Here is a 25,042-nt window from a genome sequence, read left to right as displayed (position 1 = left end):
GTAGCACTGTCTGTGTAATAGCCACTAGCCACATGTGGCTCTTTAAACTTAAAATTTAGTAAAATTAATTAAAATTAATAATTAAATTCCTTTATTACACTAGCTACATGTCAAGAGTTCAAAGCAACATACAACAAATTCAATTTATGCTAGAATAGTGGAGATATAGAATACAGAGGATTTTCATCATCACAGCAAGTTTTATTTGACACTACTATTAGGGAAACAGAAGATTAAAAATACAAGTAGAGTTGAGGGACTATCTGTGCAGAAAGAATAAACTGTAATCAATGGTTTGTAACTTTAAGTCGCATGAAAGTTAATGAATAGAAAACCAGAATTCTTTAGGTGAGCAATGTGTGCCTTCCAAAAGGTAACAATGAGCCGAAAGTGGTGTGGTAGTTAATTTCATGAATCAACTTGACCAGTTCATAGTGTGCCAAGGTATTTGGTTAAACATTGCTCTGGCTGACTGGGAAATCCCAGATGAGACAGAGAAAAGAAACTAAAAAATGTGTGTATAAATTTACATGTTGGCTGACACCTGAACGGCGTATGCATGGGGCAGAATAAAGGCAATCTGAACTAAGATTTGAATCACTGCCAACAGCGAGTTTGCCTTTTGAGTTGAATCAAATTAACTTCTTGCTAGAACAAGAATATCAATATTGTTAGAGGAGTACAAGAGAATCCAAGGCTTCACCCCATAGCATGATAAACAGAATACAGTACAAAATTACTGAGTATGTGAAGTGGCAGAAAAATGTGACGTATTTTCATGGGAAAAAAACAACATCCAAGAGCTGCTAGCATATAGATGATCAATGTAAAGATGATCTGACAAAGATTAAAGCAGCTCTTGTAATCAGTGAGGTGAAGGAAAATAATGCTTCTAATAATCAGAAAAGAAAATCAGTAGAGTAATAGAAAATATTTAAAAAGTTAGATAGAAAACTAAAATATCTGAAAAATATTCACTGGATGGATCATGAAATAGATGAAAGTTGAGAGGAAAGAGTCAATGAACACGACCACAGATCAGTAGCATTTATCCAATTTGAAAAACAAAGAAAAAAGAAACAGGAAAAGGAACAGAGTTCAGGGACTTTGGGAACAAATGTGAAAACATCTTAAGTAATGTAATTGGATTCCCAGGGAAGAAATAAAAGATAAATTAGAGCAGAAAATTATCTGAAGAAATAATGGTCAGAAATGGCTCAATTTTATGAGACACAAAGTTAGAATTTAAGGAATGCAGCAAATCCCAAACTATGTAAACAAAATGATAACCACACCTAAGAACACTGCAGTCAAACTGTTGAAAACCAAAGATACAGATACTATCTTGGAAGCAGCCAAAGAAAAACAGTCATAAGACCAAAGATTCTCATCAAAATTATGGAAATCAGGTGACAAGGAAATAACAAGCTAAAGTTTAGAATGAGGAGGAAATAACAAACTGTGAAACCAGAATTTTATGTATAGAGAAAAATCCTTCAAAAAGGTGATATAAAGGACTTTTCCAATAATAAAATCTAAGAAAATATATTTGTAGCACTTAGAAAATGATAGGCTTTTTTTTTTTTTTTTTTTACTGTTTTAAGTATGCTTTGCTAATTTATCGATTGGACATTATTTAAGATGACACAAAAGGAAGTCATGAAACTTAAAATAATATTTGTAAATAAATATTTATAGGCGACTGAATAAAGACAAAACATTTATTCGAGAGAGTAAAAAGTTTTGCAGCAAATTGGAGAACAAATCTTTCCTAGAAACACTAGAATGTGTTAGTTTATAAAAAAAATCTTGCTAAAAGTAATTCTTGCATTTAGAATTACAAATGCACAGAAAACAAAGTAAAGACTGCATTACATTAAACTTAAAAGCACCTGAGTAAAATGGCCCATCTTGTTTTGTCTTATAAACTGTAAGATTGGACTACATATATAGGTTTCTATAATGTAAGAGATGAAATTCAATTACATCTATAACATATATTATCTACCATTAGTTAGACTTTATGACTGAATTAAGGAAATGGCAACCCACTCCAGTATTCTTGCTTGGGAAATCCCATGGACAGAGAAGCCTGTCGGGCTATATTCCATAGGCTCTCAAAAGAGTCAAATACAATTGAGCGACTAAACAACAAGGAAACTACAAAATTTCATTGAAATTACTTGCAACTGATACCTTTAGAGAAGCAGGGTTCAAATTTGATATACACTTATTATACATACAAAAGTAATTCAGAATGTTCTTCAATAAAATGGTGGTGTTTTTAGTGCTAAGTCACGTCACTCTTTTGCAACCCCATGGACGGGAGCCCGTCAAGCTCCTCTGTCCAACGGATTTTCCAGGCAAGAATACTGGAGTGGGTTGCCATTTCCTTCTCCAGGGGATCTTTCTGACCCAAGGAGAAAACCCATGTCTCCTACATTGGCAAGAAGATTCTTTACCACCAGGGAAGCCCTCTAAAATAAAGTAGTTGAAAACAAAACATATAACCAAAACCCCTAAGATACAATAAATTTAAAATATGTTGCTGCCCTTTTAGACTAACAGGTTACTAGAAAGCAAATGATCAAGCCACTGTGTTTTAATCAAATACCTATAGGTTCAGCCGGAGAAGACAATGGCACCCCACTCCAGTACTCTTGCCTGGAAAATCCCCTGGACGGAGGAGCCTGGTAGGCTGCAGTCCATGGGGTCGCTAAGAGTTGGACAGGACTGAGTGACTTCACTTTCACTTTTCACTTTCATGCATTGGAGAAGGAAATGGCAACCCACTCCAGTGTTCTTGCCTGGAGAATCCCAGGGACGGGGGAGCCTGGTAGGCTACCATCTATGGGGTCACACAGAGTCGGACACGACTGAAATGACTTAGCATAGCATAGCATAGGCTCAGCAATAACTCAGTCTTCAAAAATAATCTGCATCAGAGAAAAGATTTATTAAAGGAGCCTCAGCTTAGCATTCTGGACCTTGGTATCAAAACTCAGAGGACTGTTAGTATAATTTTATCTTCCTGCCATTTTTAAACAGAAAAGTTTTACATTATGTATGGGGCCCATTAAAGAGGAAAACCACAGGCTCAAGATGGTATCACTTGGTGATGTGCTAAAGCCCATCACGCCAACCCTAGATTTAATACCTAACCAGACAGCACTTATGACCTTCACCAGAAGTGTAATCTTAATCAAACAGTTTGGGATTTCCTGGTCAGCAGCAATGAGGTAAGACATCTCTTGGGCCCTGCTCCTACCCCCACAGGAAGAGGAGGTAATCTGCAAGGTAAGATCTTTGCTTCTAGATCAAAATATTCCTCTCTTTCCTTTGCTAATGAGTTTCTGGATCCACTCCCCTTTCTATAAATTCCTTCATTTTTTCTATCACGCATCAGAGCTCCCTTCTAGTTGCTGCTGCTGCTGCTGCTGCTAAGTAGCTTCAGTCGTGTCCGACTCTGTGCGACTGCATAGACGGCAGCCCACCAGGCTCCCCCATCCCTGGGATTCTCCAGGCAAGAACACTGGAGTGGGTTGCCATTTCCTTCTCCAATGAATGAAAGTGAAAAAATAAAGTGAAGTCGCTCAGTCGTGTCCGACTCCCAGCGACCCCATGGACTGCAGCCCACCAGGCCCCTCCGTCCATGGGATTTTCCAGGCAAGAGTACTGGAGTGGGGTGCCATTGCTTTCTCCGCTTCTAGTTGCTAGATTGATGCTTTCTGATTCATGAATCACCTATCAAAGCCAATTAAATCTTCAAATGTGCTTGGTTGTATTTTGTTTTTTGATGGACCAAAACATTGTCCTGGATTCCAGTTTTAAGGTTATTTGTACTCCCCTGATCTTGACAATGACTTCTCAGGAACTGTAATCCTACTTTGGATTTCTGAGAGTATACTAATTCTCACAGACAAGTACTGGCAAAAACCTGACTGCCTGTGAGAAATTCTAGATACAACGTTATAAGAATGTTACTGGAAACCTGGGGACTGAGCAACAAGGTAACTGGAGTCAATTCACATGCTTACTTTCTCTTTACTTAGAGAGACAGAATCTATTTGGAACTGTTCTTCTCAGAGCTGAAATTCTATATTGTTTTCTAGTGCTTGTTGGTATGAGTGCCAGTCATTTAGCCAAAGCCCTATATCCCTTATGGAGAAGGAAATGGCAACCCACTCCAGTATCCTTGCCTAGAGAATCCTGTGGTCAGAGGAGCCTGGTGGGCTGCTGTCCATAGGGTTGCACAGAGTCAGACATGACTGAAGCGACTTAGCACTACATCCTTTGCTGCTGCTGCTGCTGCTGCTAAGTCGCTTCAGTCACGTCCGACTCTGTGCGACCCCATAGATGGCAGCCCACCAGGCTCCCCTGTCCCTGGGATTCTCCAGGCAAGAACACTGGAGTGGGTTGCCATTTCCTTCTCCAATGCATGAAAGTGAAAAGTGAAAGTGAAGTCGCTCAGTCGTGTCTGACTCCCAGCGACCCCATGGACTGCAGCGTACCAGGCTCCTCCGTCCATGGGATTTTCCAGGCAAGAGTACTGGAGTGGGGTACCATTGCCTTCTCCCACTACATCCCTTAAATGAAACCTTTTCATTATTTAAGTCCTCTCCCAAGTTCTGGGGAAATCACAGGCGGTGCTAGTGGTAAAGAATTTGCCGGCAATGCAGGAGACGTAAGATATGCAGGTTCACTTCCAGAGTCAGGAAAATCCCCTGGAGTAGGAAGTGGCAAACCACTCCAGTATTCTTGCCTGGAGAATCCCCAGAGGAACCTGATGGGCTATAGACCATGGGACTGCAAAGAGTCGGACACAACTGAATGACTAAGCACACACCCCTTAACACCAAATCCAACTAGAGACTGTAATCCTCTTGAGTGTCTCTCATCTATTTATTCATTTTAAACAGTTATGTCCATATGTCTCAAAATTTCATAAAAATCATTGACAAATGTCAAGTGAATAATAATGAATGTGATTCACAAAAAGGATAGGCTCTCTTGAAACTACATAACTGAAGTCCAGTGAAGAATTTGTCAAGAATTTGCCAAAAGGTATTTCTGGTGAGACTAAAATACAAATTATACTAGTGAACCCCAGGAGTCTTAGCAAGTTTAATAGTCATAGCTTAGAATTCTATGATTTTATAAATTGGTAAGACAGATAATTTTGAAAACAGGTTAACCTCTGGATTGAATAAACAGCAAAATAAAACTGAAAAAACCCTCTAAAGAATATAACTAGGGAATAAAATAATTGAATGATAAAGTGCTAAAGTGTTTTACTGTCCCAAATGAATCTGCTTAAAACAAAACAAACTTAAAAAAAAAAAAACTTAAATTGTGAACAGTAGCAGAATATGCTACCCAAAATATGCCTTTTTAGCATAAGGATTATTTTGAGCTGATTATTTTGGAGAAAAAGCAGATACAGGAGGAGTTCTGAAATCAGAGTACAATTCATCCTTTTGTAAGGGAAATTTATATTCAAAAGGGAAATCTTCATTTGTAAGGATATCTTTCTCTTTGTACCAAGAAGGAAGATTACAAATCACAAGAAACTTGATCAGTAGAGAAGGCACCAGACTTAAATCTGCATAATAAGCTTATTGTACTTTTCTGGATAACTACCCAGAATTAGCCTTCCTTCTACCAACCCCTTTCTTTTGTTTCTAGCTGAAGACAATATTTGAGGTGGTGACTTGGGCATTTGGGGGTGCAGGGGTGGGTTTACTCAGTTTTCCTAGGTATCTTCCATGTGGACAAGAGGTACACATGCTATTAAATTTCTGTTTGTTTTGCTCGTGTTAAGCTGTCTTTCATTACAGGTGTTCTCAGTCACAGAGGGTAGAATTTTAGAGGAAAATTATTTTTCTTCCCCTGAAATCCCAAATATTTTATTTCAGCTCTTTTTTCATATTGTCTGAAAGGGTCATACAGGGAAATTACTGAGTGCTCAATGATTATTTGCATTCGATTCTAAGATTTCAAATATTCCAAAATGCATGTAATAATCAGAAAAAAAAATACCTTTCACATTTAGGAAGAATCTAATAGTGTGCTCTCAGATTAATTCTTTTTTAGTTACAAAAACTCAGGTCTCTGGAGTTGGATGACCAAGATGACCTTAAAGTTTCCCCCATGCTTGACTTTCTGACAGGTTTCTTCAAAACTGTAGACCCCTGACCTCTCTTTTCTTAGAGTATTTACTTTCGAAAAATTTCAATTATATATTCTTTGTCTGTCCCTTCGAGATGTAAATCTTCTCCCTGGCCTCTTAGCAGTTTTACAACAGAGAAAAGTCTTTCTCAAGGACCTGGGGGCTATCTCTTTGAAATGTGATCATCAAAGGTGAAATTTTCCCCATCTCCAGTCTCTGTGGGCAGAAGGGAGCCTAACTTTCATACAGAACAGTTAGCAAATGATGACCTAATCACACTGACCAAGCTCCCCAACCCAGTACATCAAACTCCTCCAGTCTTTTGATTCAGAGGAGTTGAATTCAATCTCTCCCCCAGGCTTTAGTAGTCTTCCTTGCATGTTCAACTCTCTCTAGTACAATTTTTCTTTGACACTGAGCAGGGTATAAACATAAGTCTGTGAACTACTAACCCTATACTCTTAAGAAGTTTAGATAAAATAGCTAACCTGAGCCTTGGTTTATTAATTGACATATTGAAGCTAGTAAGAACCTCCTTGCAGGATTGTTGTGAGAAATATATCACATGTATGCATAAATGTATGTAAGAGGTCTCTAATCTGTAAATGATATTTAGTGATGGCTAATCAACAAGAAAACTAAGAAAACTAACATCATGGCATCTGGTCCCATCACTTCCTGGCAAATAGTGAGGAAACAATAGAAACAGTGACAGACTTTATTTTGGGGGCTCCAAAATCACTGCAGAGGGTGACTTCAGCCATGAAATTAAAAGATGCTTACTCTTGGAAGAAAAGTTATGGCCAACCTAGACAACATATTAAAAAGCAGAAACATTATTTTGCCAACAAAGGTCCACCTAGTCAAGGCTATGGTTTTTCCAGTAGTCAGGTATGGATATGAGAACTACATTATAAAGAAAGCTGAGCTCTGAAGAATTGATGCTTTTGAGCTGTAGTGTTGGAAAGACTCTTGAGAGTCCCTTGGACTGCAAGGAGATCCAACCAGTCCATCCTAAAGGAGATCAGTCCTGGGTGTTCATTGATAGGACTCATGTTGAAGCTGAAACTCCAATACTTTGGCCACCTGATGTGAAGAACTGACTCATTTGAAAAGACCCTGATGCTGGGAAAGATTGAGGGCAGGAGGAGAAGGGGACAACAGAGGATGAGATGGTTGGATGGCATCACTGACTCAATGGACATGGGTTTTGTTAGATTCTGGGAGTTGGTTAGTGATGTACAGGGAGTCCTGGTGTGCTGTCACAAAGAGCTGGACATGACTGAACGACTGAACTGAACTGAATCAATGAGAGGATTATAATGTAGTTCTTTTTCCCTTTTATTTTTAATAAGTCTAAAAATCAATACTGTCAAAAAAAAAAAAAACAATAAAGCTAAAAGAGCAAAGCAAACACTATAAGTTTTTTCAGAATAAGTAAAAATTCACATGCCTAGTTCAGCTAAGCAAATCAAATTCTTTCACCACAGCAAAGAAAGGTTAAAGCGAAAATGAAACTTAGTCACTCAGTCATGTCCAACTCTTTGTGATCCCATGGACTGTAGCCCACCAGGCTCCTCTGTCCATGGGATTCTCCAGGCAAAAATTCTGGAGTGGGTTTCCCTTTCCTTCTCCAGGGGATCTTCCCAACTCAGGGATCAAAACCAGGTCACCTGCATTTTGGGCAGATGAGCCACCAGGGAAGCCTTAAAAGAAAGACTATCCAGAAGCTAAATTAATTATGCTTTCTGCATTATAATGACTCAGAGAAACACTTAGCTTTGAACAGATGTTTAAATTAAGAGCACATCTACTGATAGAGTGAACAAGATGTTCAAAATTCAAGTGCCTGAAACTTTTTTTCTCTGTTTCATGAACCAATTTTATTTTTAAGACACACATAATTTTTGTTAATAATTTCCTAATCCTTTTTTATTTTTAAATTCCTGAGAGATATCTCAGCATTTAATCAATGATTTTTAAAATATATTTTCTACACCTTACAAATCTTTTTTTTTTTCAATTGAAAGCTTAAGGGCTTGCATGGTGGCTCAGACTCAACAGTAAAGAATTCACCTGCAATGCAGGAGATACAGGTTTGATCCCTGGGTTAGAAGATCTCCTGGAGGAGGGTATGGCAACCCACTCTAGTATTATTGCCTAGAGAATTCCACGGACAGAGGAGTCTGGCGGGCTACAGTCCATGTGTTCACAAAGACTGGGACATGACTGAAACAGAGTCAGGGACCAGGAGAACAGATTGGTTGTCAAGGGGGAGAGGGGTGAGGGACTGAGTGAGAGAGCATTGGATTGCGACTTTGGGGTTAGCAGGTATAAACTGCTAAGACAGATGAAGAACAAGGTCCTACTCTATAGCACAGGGAACTATGTTCAAAATCCTGTGACAAATTATAATGGAAAATAATACTAAACAGAATATATATATGTGTGTGTGTGTGTGTGCGTGTGTGTGTATGCTGTTTAGATGTTCAATTGTGCCCAATTCTTTGCAACCCCACAGACTGTAGCCCACCAGACACCTCTATCCATGGGATTTGCCAGGCAAGAATACTGGAGGGTGTTGTCATTTCCTTCTCCAGGGGATCTTCCTGACCCAGGGATCAAATCTGGGTCATCCGCATTGGCAGGCAGATTCTTTACCACTGAGTCATTATATATATATATATATATATATAACTGAATCATTTTGCTGTATAACAGTAATTAACACAACATTGTAATTCAGATATACTTCAATAATAAAAAAACCTGAAAACAAATTTTCCCACTTAAACAGAGAAAACTTTCCTCAGTCAGACATTACCCAAAGTTCCTGCTATATTTCTCAGCTCCCACTTAGAAAAACCACTTTTAAAGACTGTAATTGCTGAATCCACTTCCTCTTTGATATTCAAATTTATACTTCTATTGTAATAAAAGAAGGTAAAGGTATGAATCTCTCTTTATGCACTCTTGAGCTGCATCCTACAAATTTTGAAATGTTGCATTTTTAAAGAGGTCAAATTTTTAAAGTTTTTTCCCTTTTTTGGCCATGCCACCCAACATGTGGGATCGTAGTTTCTGGAGTAGGAATCAAACCACAGTGCTCTGCAGTGGAACTACAAAGTCTTAACAACTGAACCACCAGTGAAGTTCACTGTTGCATTTTTCATCACAGTTCTAATTAAAATTTTTCTAATTCTCTTTGTTATTTCATATTTTACCCATGGGTTATTTAGAAATGTATCATTTAATTTTCATATGTGTGGGCATTCTCTGTCAACGTTTCTTATTGTTTTCTAGTTAAGTTCTGCTATGAAGAGAAGAGGTGGCAAGAATACACAGAAGAATTATACAAAAAAGATCTTAATGACCCAGATAATCATGATGGTGTGATCACTCACTTAGGGCCAGACATCCTGGAAAGTGAAGTTAAGTGGGCCTTAGGAAACATCACTATGAACAAAGCTAGTGGAGGTGATGGAATTCCAGTTGAGCTATTACAAATCCTAAAAGATGATGCTGTGAAAGTACCCACTTCATATGTCAGCAAATTTGGAAAACTCAGCAGTGGCCACAGGACTGGAAAACGTCAGTTTTCATTCCAATTCCAAAGAAAAACAATGCCAAAGAGTGCTCAAACTACTGCATAACTGCACTCATCTCACACACTAGCAAAGTAATGCTGAAAATTCTACAAGGCAGGCTTCAATAGTACATGAACCATGAACTTCCAGATGTTCTAGTAGGATTTAGAAAAGGCAGAGAAACCAGAGGTCAAATTGCCAGCATCATAGAAAAAGTAAGAGAGTTCCAGAAAAACATCTACTTCTGCTTTATTGATTATGCTAAAGCCTTTGACTGTGTGGATCACAACAAATTGTGGAAAATTCTGAAAGAGATGGTAATACCAGACCACCTGACCTGCCTCCTGAGAAATCTGCATGCAGGTCAAGAAGCAACAGTTAATACTGAACATGGAACAATGGACTGGTTCCAAATCGGGAAAGGAGTACGTCAAGTCTGTATATTGTCACCCTGCTTATTTAACTTATATGCAGAGTACATCATGCGAAATGTTGGGCTGGATAAAGAACAAGCTGGAATCAAGATTGCCAGGAGAAATATCAATAACCTCAGATATGCAGATGACACTACTCTGATGGCAGAAAGCAAAGAAGAACTAAGGAGCCTCTTGATGAAAGTGAAAGAGAAGAGTGAAAAAATTGGTTTAAAGCTCAACATTCAGAAAACTAAGATCGTGACATCTGGTCCCATCACTTCATGGCAAATAGATGGGGAGACCATGGAAACAGTGAGAGACTTTATTTTCTTGAGCTCCAAAATCACTGCAGATGGTGACTACAGTCATGAAATTAAAAGATGCTTACTCCTTGGAAGAAAAGCTATGGCCAACCTAGACAGTATATTAAACAGCAGAGACACTATTTTGCCAACAAAGGTCCGTCTAGTCAAAGCTTTGGTTTTTCCAGTAGTCATGTATGGATGTGAGAGTTGGACAACAGAGAAAGCTGAGCACCGAAGAATTGATGCTTTTGAACTGTGGTATTGGAGAAGACTCTTGAGAGTCCTTTGGACTGCAGGGAGATCCAACCAGTCCATCCTAAAGGAAATCAGTCCTGAATATTCATTGGACGGACTGATGAAGCTGAAACTTCAATCCTTTGGTCACCTGATGTAAAGAACTGACTCACTGGAAAAGACCCTGATGCTAGGAAAGACTGAAGGCAGGAGAAGGGGATGACAGAGGATGAGATGGTTGGATGGCATTACTGACTCAATGGACATGAGTTTGAGTAAACTCCAGAGTTTACTCACATTTACAGGGAGGCCTGACATGCTGCAGTCCATGGGGTTGCAAGAGTTGGACGTAAGTAAGCAACTGAACTGAATTATTGATCAGAGAACATATTCTGTAATTTTTTTTTAAATCCAATTATCTGTCTTGACATTTCTTTTGTGATCCAGCCTATGATCCATCTCTGAGTGTTCTATATGAACCTGAAAGGAATACATATTCTGCAGTTGAGTGTAATGCTATGTATGTTGATTAGATCTGCTTGATTTAAATGAGCTCAAGTTTTTACAAGCTGAATGATTTTCTTTCTATTAGTTCTACTAATTACTGAGAGAGGAATATTGAAATGTGTAACAATAACTGTCCTTTTTTATGCTTCCTTCCAGCTCTATTATTTCATACTTGATAAGTTTTGAGATTTCATTTTAAGGTGCATACACACTTAGCAGTGTTGTGTCTTCTTCATTCACTGATTCTCTAATAAATATAAAATATTTCTCTTTACCTCTGTTAAAAGTTCCTGCCCTTGAGGTCTTCTTCATCTGTCTTACATAGCAATTCCAGCTTTTGTATGACTAGCTGTGCACACAGTATATCTTTTTATCCTCCTATTTTTAATCTGTTAATAATCATACATTTCCATTTTGAGTGTAATTGCTGTGACAATACTTCCTTTGGTATTCCTTTTACTTCTTCAATATGAAGATCCCTGCCATTCAGTGGTGAGTCTAGTCCATTCATAATTTACAGTTACTAATATGCTTTGGTTTAAATTTACTATAGCACTGTTTTCTATTTGTCTCATTTGATCTTTGTTCTTTTTTTTACCTTTTTGGATTAAGTAAATATTTTTAGTATATCACTCTGTCTTCTATTTTATCCTTATCTATGGTCATTCTAAGTTTTATAATATTAATCTCTATCAAACTCTTCATTCAAATAATATTCAAAGCACAAGAATCTTATGTTAGTATATTTCCACTATTCCTTTCAATCTTTGTCATATTATTGCTATCCACTTCACTTCTAATTGGAGAAGGAAATGGCAACCCACTCCAGTATTCTTGCCTGGACAATTCCATGGACACAGAGCCTGGTGGGTTATATCCATGGAGTCGCAAAGAGTTGGACATGACTGAGTGACTTTACTTTCTTTCTTTCTTTCCACTTCTGTGTTTGTTACAAGTGATTTGCTTTGATTTTTGCTTTAAAGAATAAATTATATTAAAAAATTAAAGTCATTTATATTTATGTACATATTTACCATTTTTGCTGTCTTTATTTCTTATTATATATAAATCTAAGTTCTCAAAAGACATCATTTCTTTTCATTGAAGAACTTAAAAAAAATGGAGGTCTATTGTTTGTAGGTTTTAGTTGTATAAAAATATTTTTATTATGCCTTTCCTTTAGTGAGATATTTTTACGGGAAATGAAATAGCACAGACAACTTTTTAAAGCAGTCTTAAACAGTTGTCCAGTTGTCTTCTATCGAAATTGTTTATTCTTCTGTATGTAATGTGTCTTATTTTATAGCTACAGTTCAGTTTACCTTATTGATTTTCAGAAATTTATTACAAGCATCAATCCAGCTTTTAAGATAATTATACTTTAGATTTGTTTGGTGAATATGTGGTTTTATAGTTTTTATCACAATTGTAATAATTTCACCCACTTTATCTTTATTTGTTTTCTGCCCAGAAGGGGAAACTTGCTGTCCTAATCTTCAACTACATTGGGGTACGCTGATTTCATCTTTTTCTATCAGCAAACCTCCCTTCTCACACTTGAGAGTCTTCTGCTCAGCTGTTATCCTAGGATCTGCTTTGACCATACCATGGGAATTCCCATTCCTCCCCTGAGCTGTTTTTATCCTCACTCACTCCCTGCTGCTGCTGCTAAGTCACTTCAGTCATGTCCGACTCTGTTCGACCCCATAGATGGCAGTCCACTAGGCTCCTCTGTCCCTGGGATTCTCCAGGCAAGAACACTGGAGTAGGTCGCCATTTCCTTCTCCAATGCATGAAAGTGAAAAGTGAAAGTGAAGTCGCTCAGTCATGCCCGAGTCTTAGCAACCCCATGGACTGCAGCCTACCAGGCTCCTCCATCCTTGGGATTTTCCAGTCAAGAGTACTGGAGTGAGGTGCCATTGCCCTCTCCGCACTCACTCCCTAGTTGGAGTAAAACACAGCTCCCAACAGCTTCCTGACAACTGTGCAATTTTGAAAACCTTTAACATCTATAAATATATTTCTATCTATCTGAAGTTTTGCCAGGATAGAGAATTCCATCTGGAAACATATTTTCCCCTCAGAATTTTAAAAGCCTTGCCCCATTGTCTTCTGGCTTCTGGTATTAATTGCTAAGTCTGAAGCATTCTGATTCTCCATCCTTGGGCTGAGTGCTTTCTTCCTGACTTCCCTGATGGCTCAGGTGGTAAAAATTCTGCGTTCAATGCAGGAGTTGATCCCTGGGTCAGGAAGATGCCCTGGAGAAAGGAGTGGCTACCCACTCCAGTATTCTTGCCTAGAGAATCTCATGAACAAAGGAGTCTGGCAGGCTACATTCCATGGGGTCCCAAAGAATCAGACACGACTGGGTGACTAAGCACACACACGGGTTGAGTGTTTCCTTCTTGACTCTATCTTTTCTTAATTTCGTTCTGAATTTCTCTGGCAAGCATGTCTTTTTTAGTCATTAATCTGAAATAAGTGGGCCCTCTCAACAATTCCATTCTGAGAAATTTGATTGTTTTAATTCTGTTTTTTTATATCTTTGATAATAATTTCCCCCACTTTTTTCCAGACCCTGTTCTGAAATTCTTACCATATGGATATTGTTTCTTCCTGAACACTCCTTTAATTTTCTCTTATTTGACTCTCCTTCTCCATTATTTGGTTTTATTATTCATTTTATTATTCTTCATTCTTTCAATGTCTTTAAATTTATCTTCTGAATATTTTATTTAATTTTTTCATTTGTTACCTACATTTAATTTTCATAAGCTCTTCTTGGTTTACCAGATGTTCTTGCTTTTTTTTCAATTTGTTTTCTTCTATAGCATACTCTTCTTTTAAACATGTATACTTCTCTCATCTTCTCAACTACTGTATTACTAAAGATGGGATATTGTATATTTTAAAATTGATTTTTTTCTCCCAGAATCCTATGGTGTCATTTGGTTTTCTCTGAATTCTTCTTTCCTGTATGCTTTTTGCTTGGCTGTTACTTAGTTCCTTCTTTTTCTTGTTAGGAATTTCCTTAAATGTCTAGGGATCGCTGTTGTATGAACATTTGTAGGAGTGAAGCACTCAGAAGCTCCTTGGGACATGAGTGAAACAGGACCTTATTTTCACGTCATATGTACATACACACACACTTGGAAAGAATGCTTCCTGCCCCATAAGTGTCTACCAACCAGCCTTGCTGCACCAATCAGCCCAGCACCAAGGGGTGCCCTGCTGGATGTTCCTGGATGGGCCCATCCCACCATCTGTACCTCCAAGAAGCCTGAGCTGTTCCCACCATGAGTGGGTAGAGGAAACAGTCTCTTGCATTTCCCATCCCCTAACTGCTTCAGTAACTTACTCTAACCTTCTCTGAAATGATACTGAATCAGAGAATTTCTCTTCTGATGTTTTGTTCCCAGGGGGCATCATGGGTCACGAGTTTTTGCTGCAGGTTACTTTCCCTCCCTTTATTCCTGGGCAGCCAGAGTGTTTATTTTGGCCAAATTTGCCAACTCCTAGAGTAAATCTCTTGTCCCAGGATGAGGAAAGGGACCAGCAATGAACATGTGAAAGGGTTCAGGGAATCTAATTACTTCTTTTAAAACCTTTTAACCACTGTCCATATATTTAGTCGTATGTATAACCTTACTTGCAGAGGCATCTGATACCTCTATTCCTGTCACTTTAGTCTCCACTGCGTAAAGCAGCCTGCTTCTGACTTGTTTCCTCTCCTTTCTCAGCTTAAATGTTACCTTCTTTCTGTCTGTTAAGTCAGCGACCACCCATCCATGTGCTTTGTAGCTTCCACACGTGTATCCGTGTCACCTCATGTACCATCTCGTCTGTCCTGAGTGAAGTCTTTTTATTCACAACCTGTCAATATCCTACAGTGTCAGGAGGAAATGGAATGCAATTGTTGAATTGAAAGCTTTCAAATTCAGCTTGGAAAGGGTATACCAAAATTATATATTTATTTCCTATATTTACTCCCCCTTGTTACATAGCTATAGGAAGACTACAAGTATTTTGAAACTAAGTTACCACTTGAGAGTCCCACGCTTCGCAGCTAAATAATTACAGAAACATAAGGTAGAATATGTTCAATTCCAGTTCATTTATGCAATACAGAGGTTTGGAGCATCTAATGAGCTGACCTAATTAAGAAACTATTGCAATAATGCATAAGTGGACCCAGGAGAGTCATGTCTGAATTAAGACAGTAACTGTTGAAGAAGGAGGGGAGCAAATGAATTTCAAAACATATATATGTTTTAAAGAGAAATATTTTACAAATTTTGCAATCATTCGTCTGGTCTATGGCCATGAATCAGTTTGCTTTTTTGAGGTTTAGTTGCTAGTCAAGTATGACTCTTTTGTGACCACATGGACTATAGCCTGCCAGGCTCCTTTGTCCATGGGATTTCCCAGACAAGAATACTGCAGAATGACAGTTGCCAAAATGGGTTGCCATTTCCTTTTCCAGGGGGATCTTCTAGACCAGAGATTGAACCTGCATCTACTGCACTGGCAGGTAGATTCTTTATCACTGAGCCACTTGGGAAGACAGTTTGCTCAGGCTGCGGTAACAAACAACCACAAACTTGGTGGCTTAATGAAAATGTATTGTCTCGACATTCTGAAGGTCAGAGCTCAAAAGCAAGATGTTCGTAAGGCTGGTTCCTCCAGAGAGCTGTGCGGGAAGCCTCTCTCCCAGCTTACAGAAGGCTGTCTTCACATACACATGGCATTCGTTATTCATCTGTCACCACATTTCCTCATTTTTCAAGGACACAGCTCAAACAGGAGTAAGGCTTACTGTAATAAACTCATTATAACTTGATTATATCTATTAAGACTTTATCACCAAGTAAATTCGCCACATGAGCAGCGGATGTGTGGTGCAGGAGCGGCCAAGAGAAGATACCCCACGTCCAAGGTCAGGAGCAGTGACAGAGAGGAGATACCCCAAGTCCAAGGTAAGAGAAACCCAAGTAGGACAGTAGGCACTGAGAGAGGGCATCAGAGGGCAGAGAGACTGAAACCACAATCACAGAAAACTAGCCAATCTGATCACATGGACCATAGCATTGTCTAACTCAATGAAATTAAGCCATGCTGTGTGGGGCCACCCAAGATGGTTGGGTCATGGTGAAGAGGTCTGACAGAACGTGGTCCACTGGAGAAGGGAATGGCAAACCACTTCAGTATTCTTGCCTTGAGAACCCCATGAACAGTATGAAGAGGCAAAAAGATAGGACACTGAAAGATTAACTCCCCAGGTCGGTAGGTGCCCAATATGCTAATGGAGATTAGTAGAGAAATAACTCCAGAAAGAATGAAGGGATGGAGCCAAAGCAAAAACAACACCCAGCTGTGGATGTAACTGGTGATAGAAGCAAGGTCCAATGCTGTAAAGAGCAATATTGCATAGGAACCTGGAATGTTAGGTCCATGAATCAAGGCAAATTGGAAGTGGTCAAACAGGAGATGGCAAGAGTGAACGTCTACATTCCAGGAATCAGCTAACTAAAATGGACTGTAATGGGTAAATTTAACTCAGATGACCATTATATCTACTACTGTGGGCAGGAATCCCTTAGAAGAAATGGAGTAGCCATCATACTCAACAAAAAAGCCCAAAAAGCAGTACTTGGATGCAATCTCAAAAATGACAGAATGATCTCTGTTCATTTCCAAGGCAAACCATTCAATATCACAGTAATCCAAGTCTATTCCCCAACTAGTAATGCTGAGGAAGCTGAAGTTGAATGGTTCTATGAAGACATACAAAACCTTTTAGAACTAACACCCAAAAAAGACGTCCTTTTCATTATAGGGAACTGGAATGCAAAAGTAGGAAGTCAAGAAACACCTAGAGTAACAGGCAAATTTGGCCTTGGAATACAGAATGAAGCAGGGCAAAGGCTAATAAGAGTTTTGCCAAGAAAAAGACTGGTGATAGCAAACACGGTCTTCCAACAACACAAGAGAAGGCTCTACACATGGACATCACCAGATGGCCAACAACAAAACCAGATTGATTATATTCTTTGCAGCCAAAGATGGAGAAGCTCTATACATTGAGCAAAATAAGACCAGGAACTGACTGTGGCTCAGATCATGAACTACTTATTGCCCAATTCAGCATTAAGTTGAAGAAAGTGGGGAAAACCACTAGACCAATCAGGTATGACCTAAATCAAATCCCTTATGATTATACAGTGGAAGTGAGAAATAGATTCAAGGGACTAGATCTGATAGACAGAGTGCCTGAAGAACTATGGACAGAGGTTTGTGACACAGGAGACAGGGATCAAGACCATCTCCAAGAAAAAGACATGCAAAAAAGCAAAGTGGCTGTCTGAGGAGGCCTTACAAATAGCTGAGAAAAGAAGAGAAGCAAAAGACAAAGGAGAAAAGGAAAAATAAACCCATTTGAATGCAGAGTTCCAAAGGAGAGCAAGGAGAGATAAGAAGGCCTTCCTCTGCGATCAACGCAAAGAAATAGAAAAAAACAGTAGAATAAGAAAGACTAAAGATCTCTTCAAGAAAATTAGAGATACCAAGGTAGGATTCCATGCAAAGATGGGTTCAATAAAGGAAAGAAATAGTATGGACCTAACAGAAGCAGAAGATATTAAGAAGGTTGGCAAGAATACACAGAAGAACTGTACAAAAAAGATTTTCACGATCCAGATAATCAAGATGGTGTGATCCCTCACCTAGAGCCAGACATCCTGGAATGTGAGGTCAAGTAGGCCTTAGAAAGCATCATTACAAACAAAGCTAGTGGAGGTGACTGAATTACAGTTGAGCTATTTCAAATCCTAAAAGATGATGCTGTGAAAGTGCTGCACTCAATATGCCAGCAAATTTGGAAAACTCAGCAGTGGCCACAGGACTGGAAAAGGTCAGTTTTCATTCCAATCTCAACGAAAGGCAAGGCCAAAGAATGTTCAAACTACTGAACAATTGCATTCATCTCACACTCTAATAAAGTGATGTTCAAAATTCTCAAGCCAGGCTTCAGCAATACGTGAACCATGAATTCCAGATGTTCAAGCTGGATTTAGAAAAGGCAGAGGAACCAGAGATCAAATTGCCAACATCCGATGGATCATTGAAAAAGCAAGAGAGTTCCAGAGAAACATCTATTTCTGCTTTATTGACTATGCCAAAGCCTTTGACTGTGTGGATCACAATAAACTGTGGAAAATTCTAAAAGAGATGGGAATACCAGACCACCTGACCTGCCTCTTGAGAAACCTGTATACAGATCAGGAAGCAACAGTTAGAACTGGACATGAAATAACAGGCTGGTTCCAAATAGGAAAAGGAGTACATCAAGGCTGTATATTGTCAACCTCCTTATTTAACTTATATGCAGAGTACATCATGAGAAACGCTGGGCTGGATGAAGCACAAGCTGGAATCAAGATTGCCGGGAGAAATATCAGTAATTTCAGATATGCATATGACACCACCCTTATGACAGAAAGTGAAGAAGAACTAAAGAGCCTTTTGATGAAAGTGAAAGAGGAGAGTGAAAAGATTGGATTAAAGCTTAACATTCAGAAAACTAAGATCATGGCATCTGGTCCCATCATGGCAAATAGATAGGGAAACAGTGAAAACATTGGGTAACTTTATGTTGGGGGTCTCCAAAATCACTGCAGATGGTGACTGCAGCCATGGAATTAAAAGACACTTACTCCTTGGAAGGACAGTTTTTACCAACCTAGACAGCATATTAAAAAGCAGAGACATTACTTGTCAATAAAGGGCTGTCTAGTTATGGCTATGGTTTGTCCAGTAGTCATGTATGGATGTGAAAGTTGGACTATAAAGAAAGCTGATCGCCAAAGTATTGATGCTTTTCAACTGTGGTGTTGGAGAAGACTCTTGAGAGTCCCTTGGACTGCAAGAAGATCCAACCAGTCCATCCTAAGGGGAGATCAGTCCTGGGTGTTCTTTGGAAGGACTGATGTTGAATCTGAAACTCCAATATTTTGGTCACCTGATGCAAAGGGCTGACTCATTTGAAAAGACCCTGATACTGGGAAAGTTTGTGAGCGGGAGGAGAAGGGGACATCAGAGGATGAGATGGTTGGATGGCATCACCCACTCATTGGACATGAGTTTGTGTGGACTCCGGGAGTTGGTGATGGACAGGGAGACCTCACGTGCTGCGATTCATGGGGTCGCAAAGAGTCAGACATGACTGAGTGACTGAACTGAACTGAACTGAAGTTAGTTTAAGGGCCTCCCTGGGTTCTTTAGTGGTAAAGAACCCACCTGCCAATGCAGGAGACATAAGAGATGTGGGTTTGTTCTTTGGGTCTGGAAGATCCCCTGGAGGAGGGCATAGCAACCCACTCCAGTATTCTTGCCTGGAGAATCCCATGGAGAGAGGAGCCTGGCGGGCTACCATCCATGGGGTTACAAAGAATCAGACACGATTGAAGTGACTTAGCACACATGAATGCAAGTTAGTTTAAAAAGGAATAAAAACGTTTAAGTAAATTAGAGTGAGGACGATGCAAAGCCTACTACATTCAGGACCTGTAGTCCTAAAGTAATGTAACAGATCACACCTATTAGATGGTCCAGAAAAGTGCAAATCATGTCCCTAAAAGACCCACACATGGTTTGTCTTTTCCCCAGTCACTGCAGAAGGCACCACATTTCTCATCTGTCTGTGTACCACAGATATGACTACAGATGGACTCACTAGTTTAAAACACAGGAGTTAATAGGACATCCTCAACATAAAGGAGTAAAGCATTTTTTTTAAAGTAGTGAAATTAAAATGCATTTACAGAAAAGAGCTATAAGTTGGTAATTACAAAGTTTGATTGTTAGTTTATTGAATTTTAGACCATAAATGTATCATGGAAATCATATAAGCTGGAGATTACCAAACTGGGAGGTGCATCAAGATCACCTGGTGATCTTTTAAAAATACACGGCTTCCCAGTTCCCACCCTACATATCCTGAATAGGATTTTCACAAATGCATACTTTTTTAGAAATGCTCCAACTGATATTTTGCAGACTGCCTGATCCATATGCCTCGCTTTTAAGTTGAGGAAATTGAGATCATTATAACAAAATCACATAGCATAGAATATATTTAATTAAAAATGATCTAGTTCTGTTTATATGTGACTCATTTCATTTTGATAAACAGAAAATCCAGATTAGTAGTAGAAAGTACTTCAAGAATATTTTTGTTGATATAATCGATGCAGCTATTCTTATTTTTTTGGCAAGATAGATTAGAGATTTACTTCAGTAAAATTTAAGGTCATCCATATTTAATAGTGGTAGACTACAAAAAATAATAAAATCTCGTAAGGCAAAAAGAACAATTTACTAAAAGAGATTTTAGAAACTTACAGATGATGTCCTGTCTACTTCACAACGGCTGCTCAGAATAAAACAGGCCTCAGCATCATCCATCCTAAATGCAGACAGAAAAGGAAAATAATCACACATTGACATATCTATGTGCCATCTGAAAAACAGAATTCCAATACTCAGTCCAGGGCATACAAAGTACACATAAACTATGAACATCCTTAAGTTAAATGAAAGTAGGATTTCTTGCAGATCATGATTATAAACAAAATAATTGTTGACTTGGCTGTACAAGACAGCAGTTCATAATGACAGAAGTTAAAAAAAGTCAAATTTTATTTTCTCTTTTATCATTATATACATATTTTTCATATATATATACTTCTATAAGTTAAGGGAGTTTATAAGCCTTTGTTTTAGATGGATTACTTTTTGACTGCAATGCATCAACAAAACTAAGAGAGAGGATATGAGGCCACTTAGTATTCATAAGCCAAACTCTACTGCACATTTATATTTACTAGAGATGAATCATCATCTTGTTCCAAACCCCTTCCCCTCACGCTAAACTTCTATATTTCTTATATGTAATAATAAACCATAACATGCTTCAGTGCTTGGTAAGCAATGTTCTAAAAACATAACATTGTGTATTTTTAAAATGAGGAACCATTTGCCTTTCTGGTTCATTACAGTAGAAAAAATTTTTTCCTCCAACGTATTTTCTATGGATAAAAATGATAAAAGTCTATGAAATTAGACCAAACCAAACAGTTTTGGACAAGTGTGAAGTTGTCATGATTATTAAGCAATTGTATACCATTTTTTATACATCATATTCAACAAAGCAACTCAAACTCATGCAACTGACCTTTGGAAATGGTTTGGAGAATTTTACTCCTTGTCTTGCGTGGGAATTGTGCTGAAGAATGTGTTAGTTAACATTAAATCCCAAATTTCTACATGACATAGGATAAGAAATGAACATAAAAATGGTACCATCTTTCTTAACTCAATTTTCTGAGAATTACCAGCCTGCTGCCTCTCACTCATCCACATTCTCCTTTTTCATACCTATGGAGGAATGTTTCTGGTAAATGTGACTGATTTGGCTAAGAAACAATCATTAATATTATTAATACTAAATGGAGTTGTGTTAATCCTGCCTCAGTCATGCAGTCGTATCCAACTCTTTGAGACTCCATGGACTGTAGCCCACCAGGCTCCTCTGTCTATGGGATATTTCCAGGCAAGAATACTGGAATGGGTTGCCGTTTCCTACTCCAGGGGATCTTCCCAACCCAGGGATTGAACCCACGACTCCTGTGTCTCCTGCATTCGTAAGTGGATTCTTCACCACTATGCTACCTGAGAAGTGCATTAATCCTCGGTATTATCTAGCTAAGATGCCAATAGCTAATCCTAATAGCTTAGATTAATTGATTAGGTAGTCAAAAGGCTTCATTTATCACAGAAATTCATATTGAACATAAAATGGGCATTACTCATTCTTATCAAATGAAGAACTTAATTCATTACAATATATTAAGTATATTTATTATCTATACAGATGAATATAAAGATCCAGATTATATTACTGTTTAAGCAACTATTTCTTTACAGTTCCTGAATAATGAGTATAGATAGCAGATTGTTAGCAAGCACCTAATGCTGTGTTTTACTTGAGGTACTGGGAGACTATGATTTATTCTAGAATTGTCATGTGTATAGTGACAATATATATGAAGTATGCAATCCACTACAGATGCTGATATATTCTCAAAGAAGCTTAATTTTCCAATTATGTACAATTCATTATAGCCTGGTAGTTTCTACTGACTTTTTTTTTTCACAAATTGTTAAATCATTGAAAAAATTCTCAGCTAAATTGACCTATTATATATAAATCTAACATAATGTTAGAGTTCCTGTTGTGAGCTATCTAGTCAACTTTTGCAGGAATAAGCAGCAGAAAGAAGTTTGGGAGTTTTTATCTGTTCTTTTCCATCATCCACACACACACGCACAAAACCCATACACACACAAATACAAGCATACAGAGGACATGTATAAAGAAACACAACACACACACACAAATATATGGAGAACATGCACCAACACACACACCAACACACATACTCAAGCCATCTGGGAAGAATCAAAACAACAAAAAAGAAAAAAATCACTTATGCTATGAAATTCAAGGAAGAGACTTTTAAACCTAACAGAGTCTGTAGGACAACTCAAAGATAAACACGAAGATATATTTAAAAGCTACAAAAGAAGAGAAAACATTGAGCGAAGCCACCTCCACTAAGAATCTCTTCTGGCTTCTGAAACTATGGAGGGTGTTTTGCAGAGGCCCTGATTCCTGGAGTCTGCAGTCTAACCAACCACACTCTCACTCTGCTCCCACACTGCAGTGACCCCCCCAAGACCGTGACAAAGCTATAAGACTATGTCATCTTTAATCCAGGGGGATGGCACCTGCACAAGAAGAAGACAGCAACTAAGACCGCTGTCACCCTCCTGATTTCTCCAGTCCCCAAGGACTCTTTCATCTCAGACACCAGGGAACACAAGTATTATCTGCCCAGTATATAATACAAACTCCTTAAAATCTAAACCCTGACTCACACTGCTTTGGCATATCACATAGTGTTTAGCCCAAGAGTTTTATTTGTCGAATAAAAACAATATCCAGGAATTTGGAGACTACTCTCACTGAATCTGGATAACTCAGTTCATCTCCCAGCACCCTGAGATGATACCACCCCACCACACTTCTCAATGTGTTGTGTGGACATGGTCTGATGAACAACCCTGCACTGAGAAAGAGGAGCAAATAAGCTGATTTTATATTTTTAATCTTCCTATTTGAAAAAGCAAAGTTTGTATTCAAAAACACATCTCACAGTAGTGAAACTGCTAAAATTTGGAGGAGAGAAAAGATATTATAACACTACAAGATGGAAAGTGTAAATACTTACTTTGCTCTCAACAGATCCTGGTCTTTAAGGGCCGAACCTTGAAGGTAGATAACTCTTTGTGACCACATTGGAATCTGGAGGATCCTTCGGACCTGCACATCCATTTCAGTAGGACACAAAATCACCACATAATAATCCTACTCAAAACAAAGTGGGCAATGGGATAGAAACAATAATGCTTTGTTTTATACTAGATAGGTAAATAGAATATCTATGAACATTTTGAAATATGATAAAAGAGAAATGAACTCTTACTAATAAATCAAAGTTTGCATTTAAAACCAGGGCATATGTTAAATAACATGAGATGGTAATAAACATAACAGACAAACATACAAAAATCTCATAAATCAGCATGTTCATCCTGACTTTTTTCAATTTACTTAGTATCAAGAAGAAAAGATAAATCAGTGCATACACTCAGCACACATTTCGGCCTATGAAATTTTCAATTTTGACTTCAGGGTGTGAAAGTGTTAGTCACTCAGTCGTGTCCGACTCTTTGATGCCATGGACTGTAGCCTGCCATGCTCCTTTCTCCATGGAATCCTCCAGGCAAGAATGCTGAAGCGAGTTGCCATTCCCTTCTCTGGGGGATCTTCCTGACCAAGGGATCGAACCCAAGTCTCCTGCATTGCAGGCAGGTTTTTGTACAGTCTGAGCCATCAGAGAACCTCCTTAGGATTTCAGATTGATTCTAAAAGATAAACTGCATACCAGCCAGAAGTGCTAAGCATCAACTTATACTTCAATCTTGTTACTTTTAGAATAAAAAGCTGTTTATATCATTGTTTATATCATTTGGTAATGGCACCCCACTCCAGTATTCTTGCCTGGAAAATCCCATGGATGGAGGAGCCCGGTAGGCTACATTCCGTGGGGTCACAAAGAGTTGGACACCACTGAGCCACTTCACTTCACTTCAACATTATTATGAGTTGATAAAATTGAAAATATTCAGATGAATATCTGAATGGAAAAGGATTCACAAAAATATTGGTAATACTGACAAAGTAAATTAAATTTGAAAGTTTGTGATCAAAATATTTCAAAACAATGGTTGTTTGGAGAAAATGGAAAATTATTCTCACTGATAAAATGGTATAAAGCAATTTATCTACAAGAATTCAAATTCTCTGGCAAACGTACACCATTTTACCACGCTGTATCTAGTGGGAATTTTTGGAGTTTTAAGATTTCTCCATATTGATATTAGACAAAATTAATTACTAGGGATCAAATTTTGGGTGGAATAAATTTTCTCCCAGATAGATTTTCTTTGTGGGTTATAATAAGCATCTGAAATTATTTACTATGAGTAATTAAAAAAAATGTTAAATATAGAGTTACTTCAAAATGCAAAATAATGTATGTAAAAACAAAAGAATATATTACATAAGTTTCACTTATAAGTTAGATTTTTTAATTCAAAAAAGTAATATGTTAAAATGTCTCTAAATTATTTAAGAGAGAG

The 25,042-nt window shown here is 38.2% G+C and overlaps 1 protein-coding gene across 11 annotated transcripts in view; it reads right to left on the bottom strand.

Annotated features, from left to right (window-relative positions):
• KCNT2 (potassium sodium-activated channel subfamily T member 2) overlaps positions 1-25,042 on the bottom strand; it is a 433,505-nt gene that overhangs the window by 185,013 nt on the left and 223,450 nt on the right. For all 11 annotated transcript variants that reach the window (XM_027564397.1, XM_027564399.1, XM_027564402.1 and 8 more), the window contains exons 11-12: positions 23,569-23,705; positions 20,618-20,681 (exon numbers count right to left, since the gene is read on the bottom strand). In XM_027564397.1, coding sequence (XP_027420198.1) covers positions 20,618-20,681; positions 23,569-23,705 — 201 coding nt within the window. The remainder of the gene's footprint in view (positions 1-20,617; positions 20,682-23,568; positions 23,706-25,042) is intronic.

The sequence above is a fragment of the Bos indicus x Bos taurus genome, chromosome 16 (assembly GCF_003369695.1).
Source record: "Bos indicus x Bos taurus breed Angus x Brahman F1 hybrid chromosome 16, Bos_hybrid_MaternalHap_v2.0, whole genome shotgun sequence".
Classification (NCBI taxonomy): Eukaryota; Metazoa; Chordata; class Mammalia; order Artiodactyla; family Bovidae; genus Bos; species Bos indicus x Bos taurus.
The sequence above is the reverse complement of the archived record's forward strand: the minus strand, read 5'-3'. Positions and strand labels throughout refer to the sequence as shown.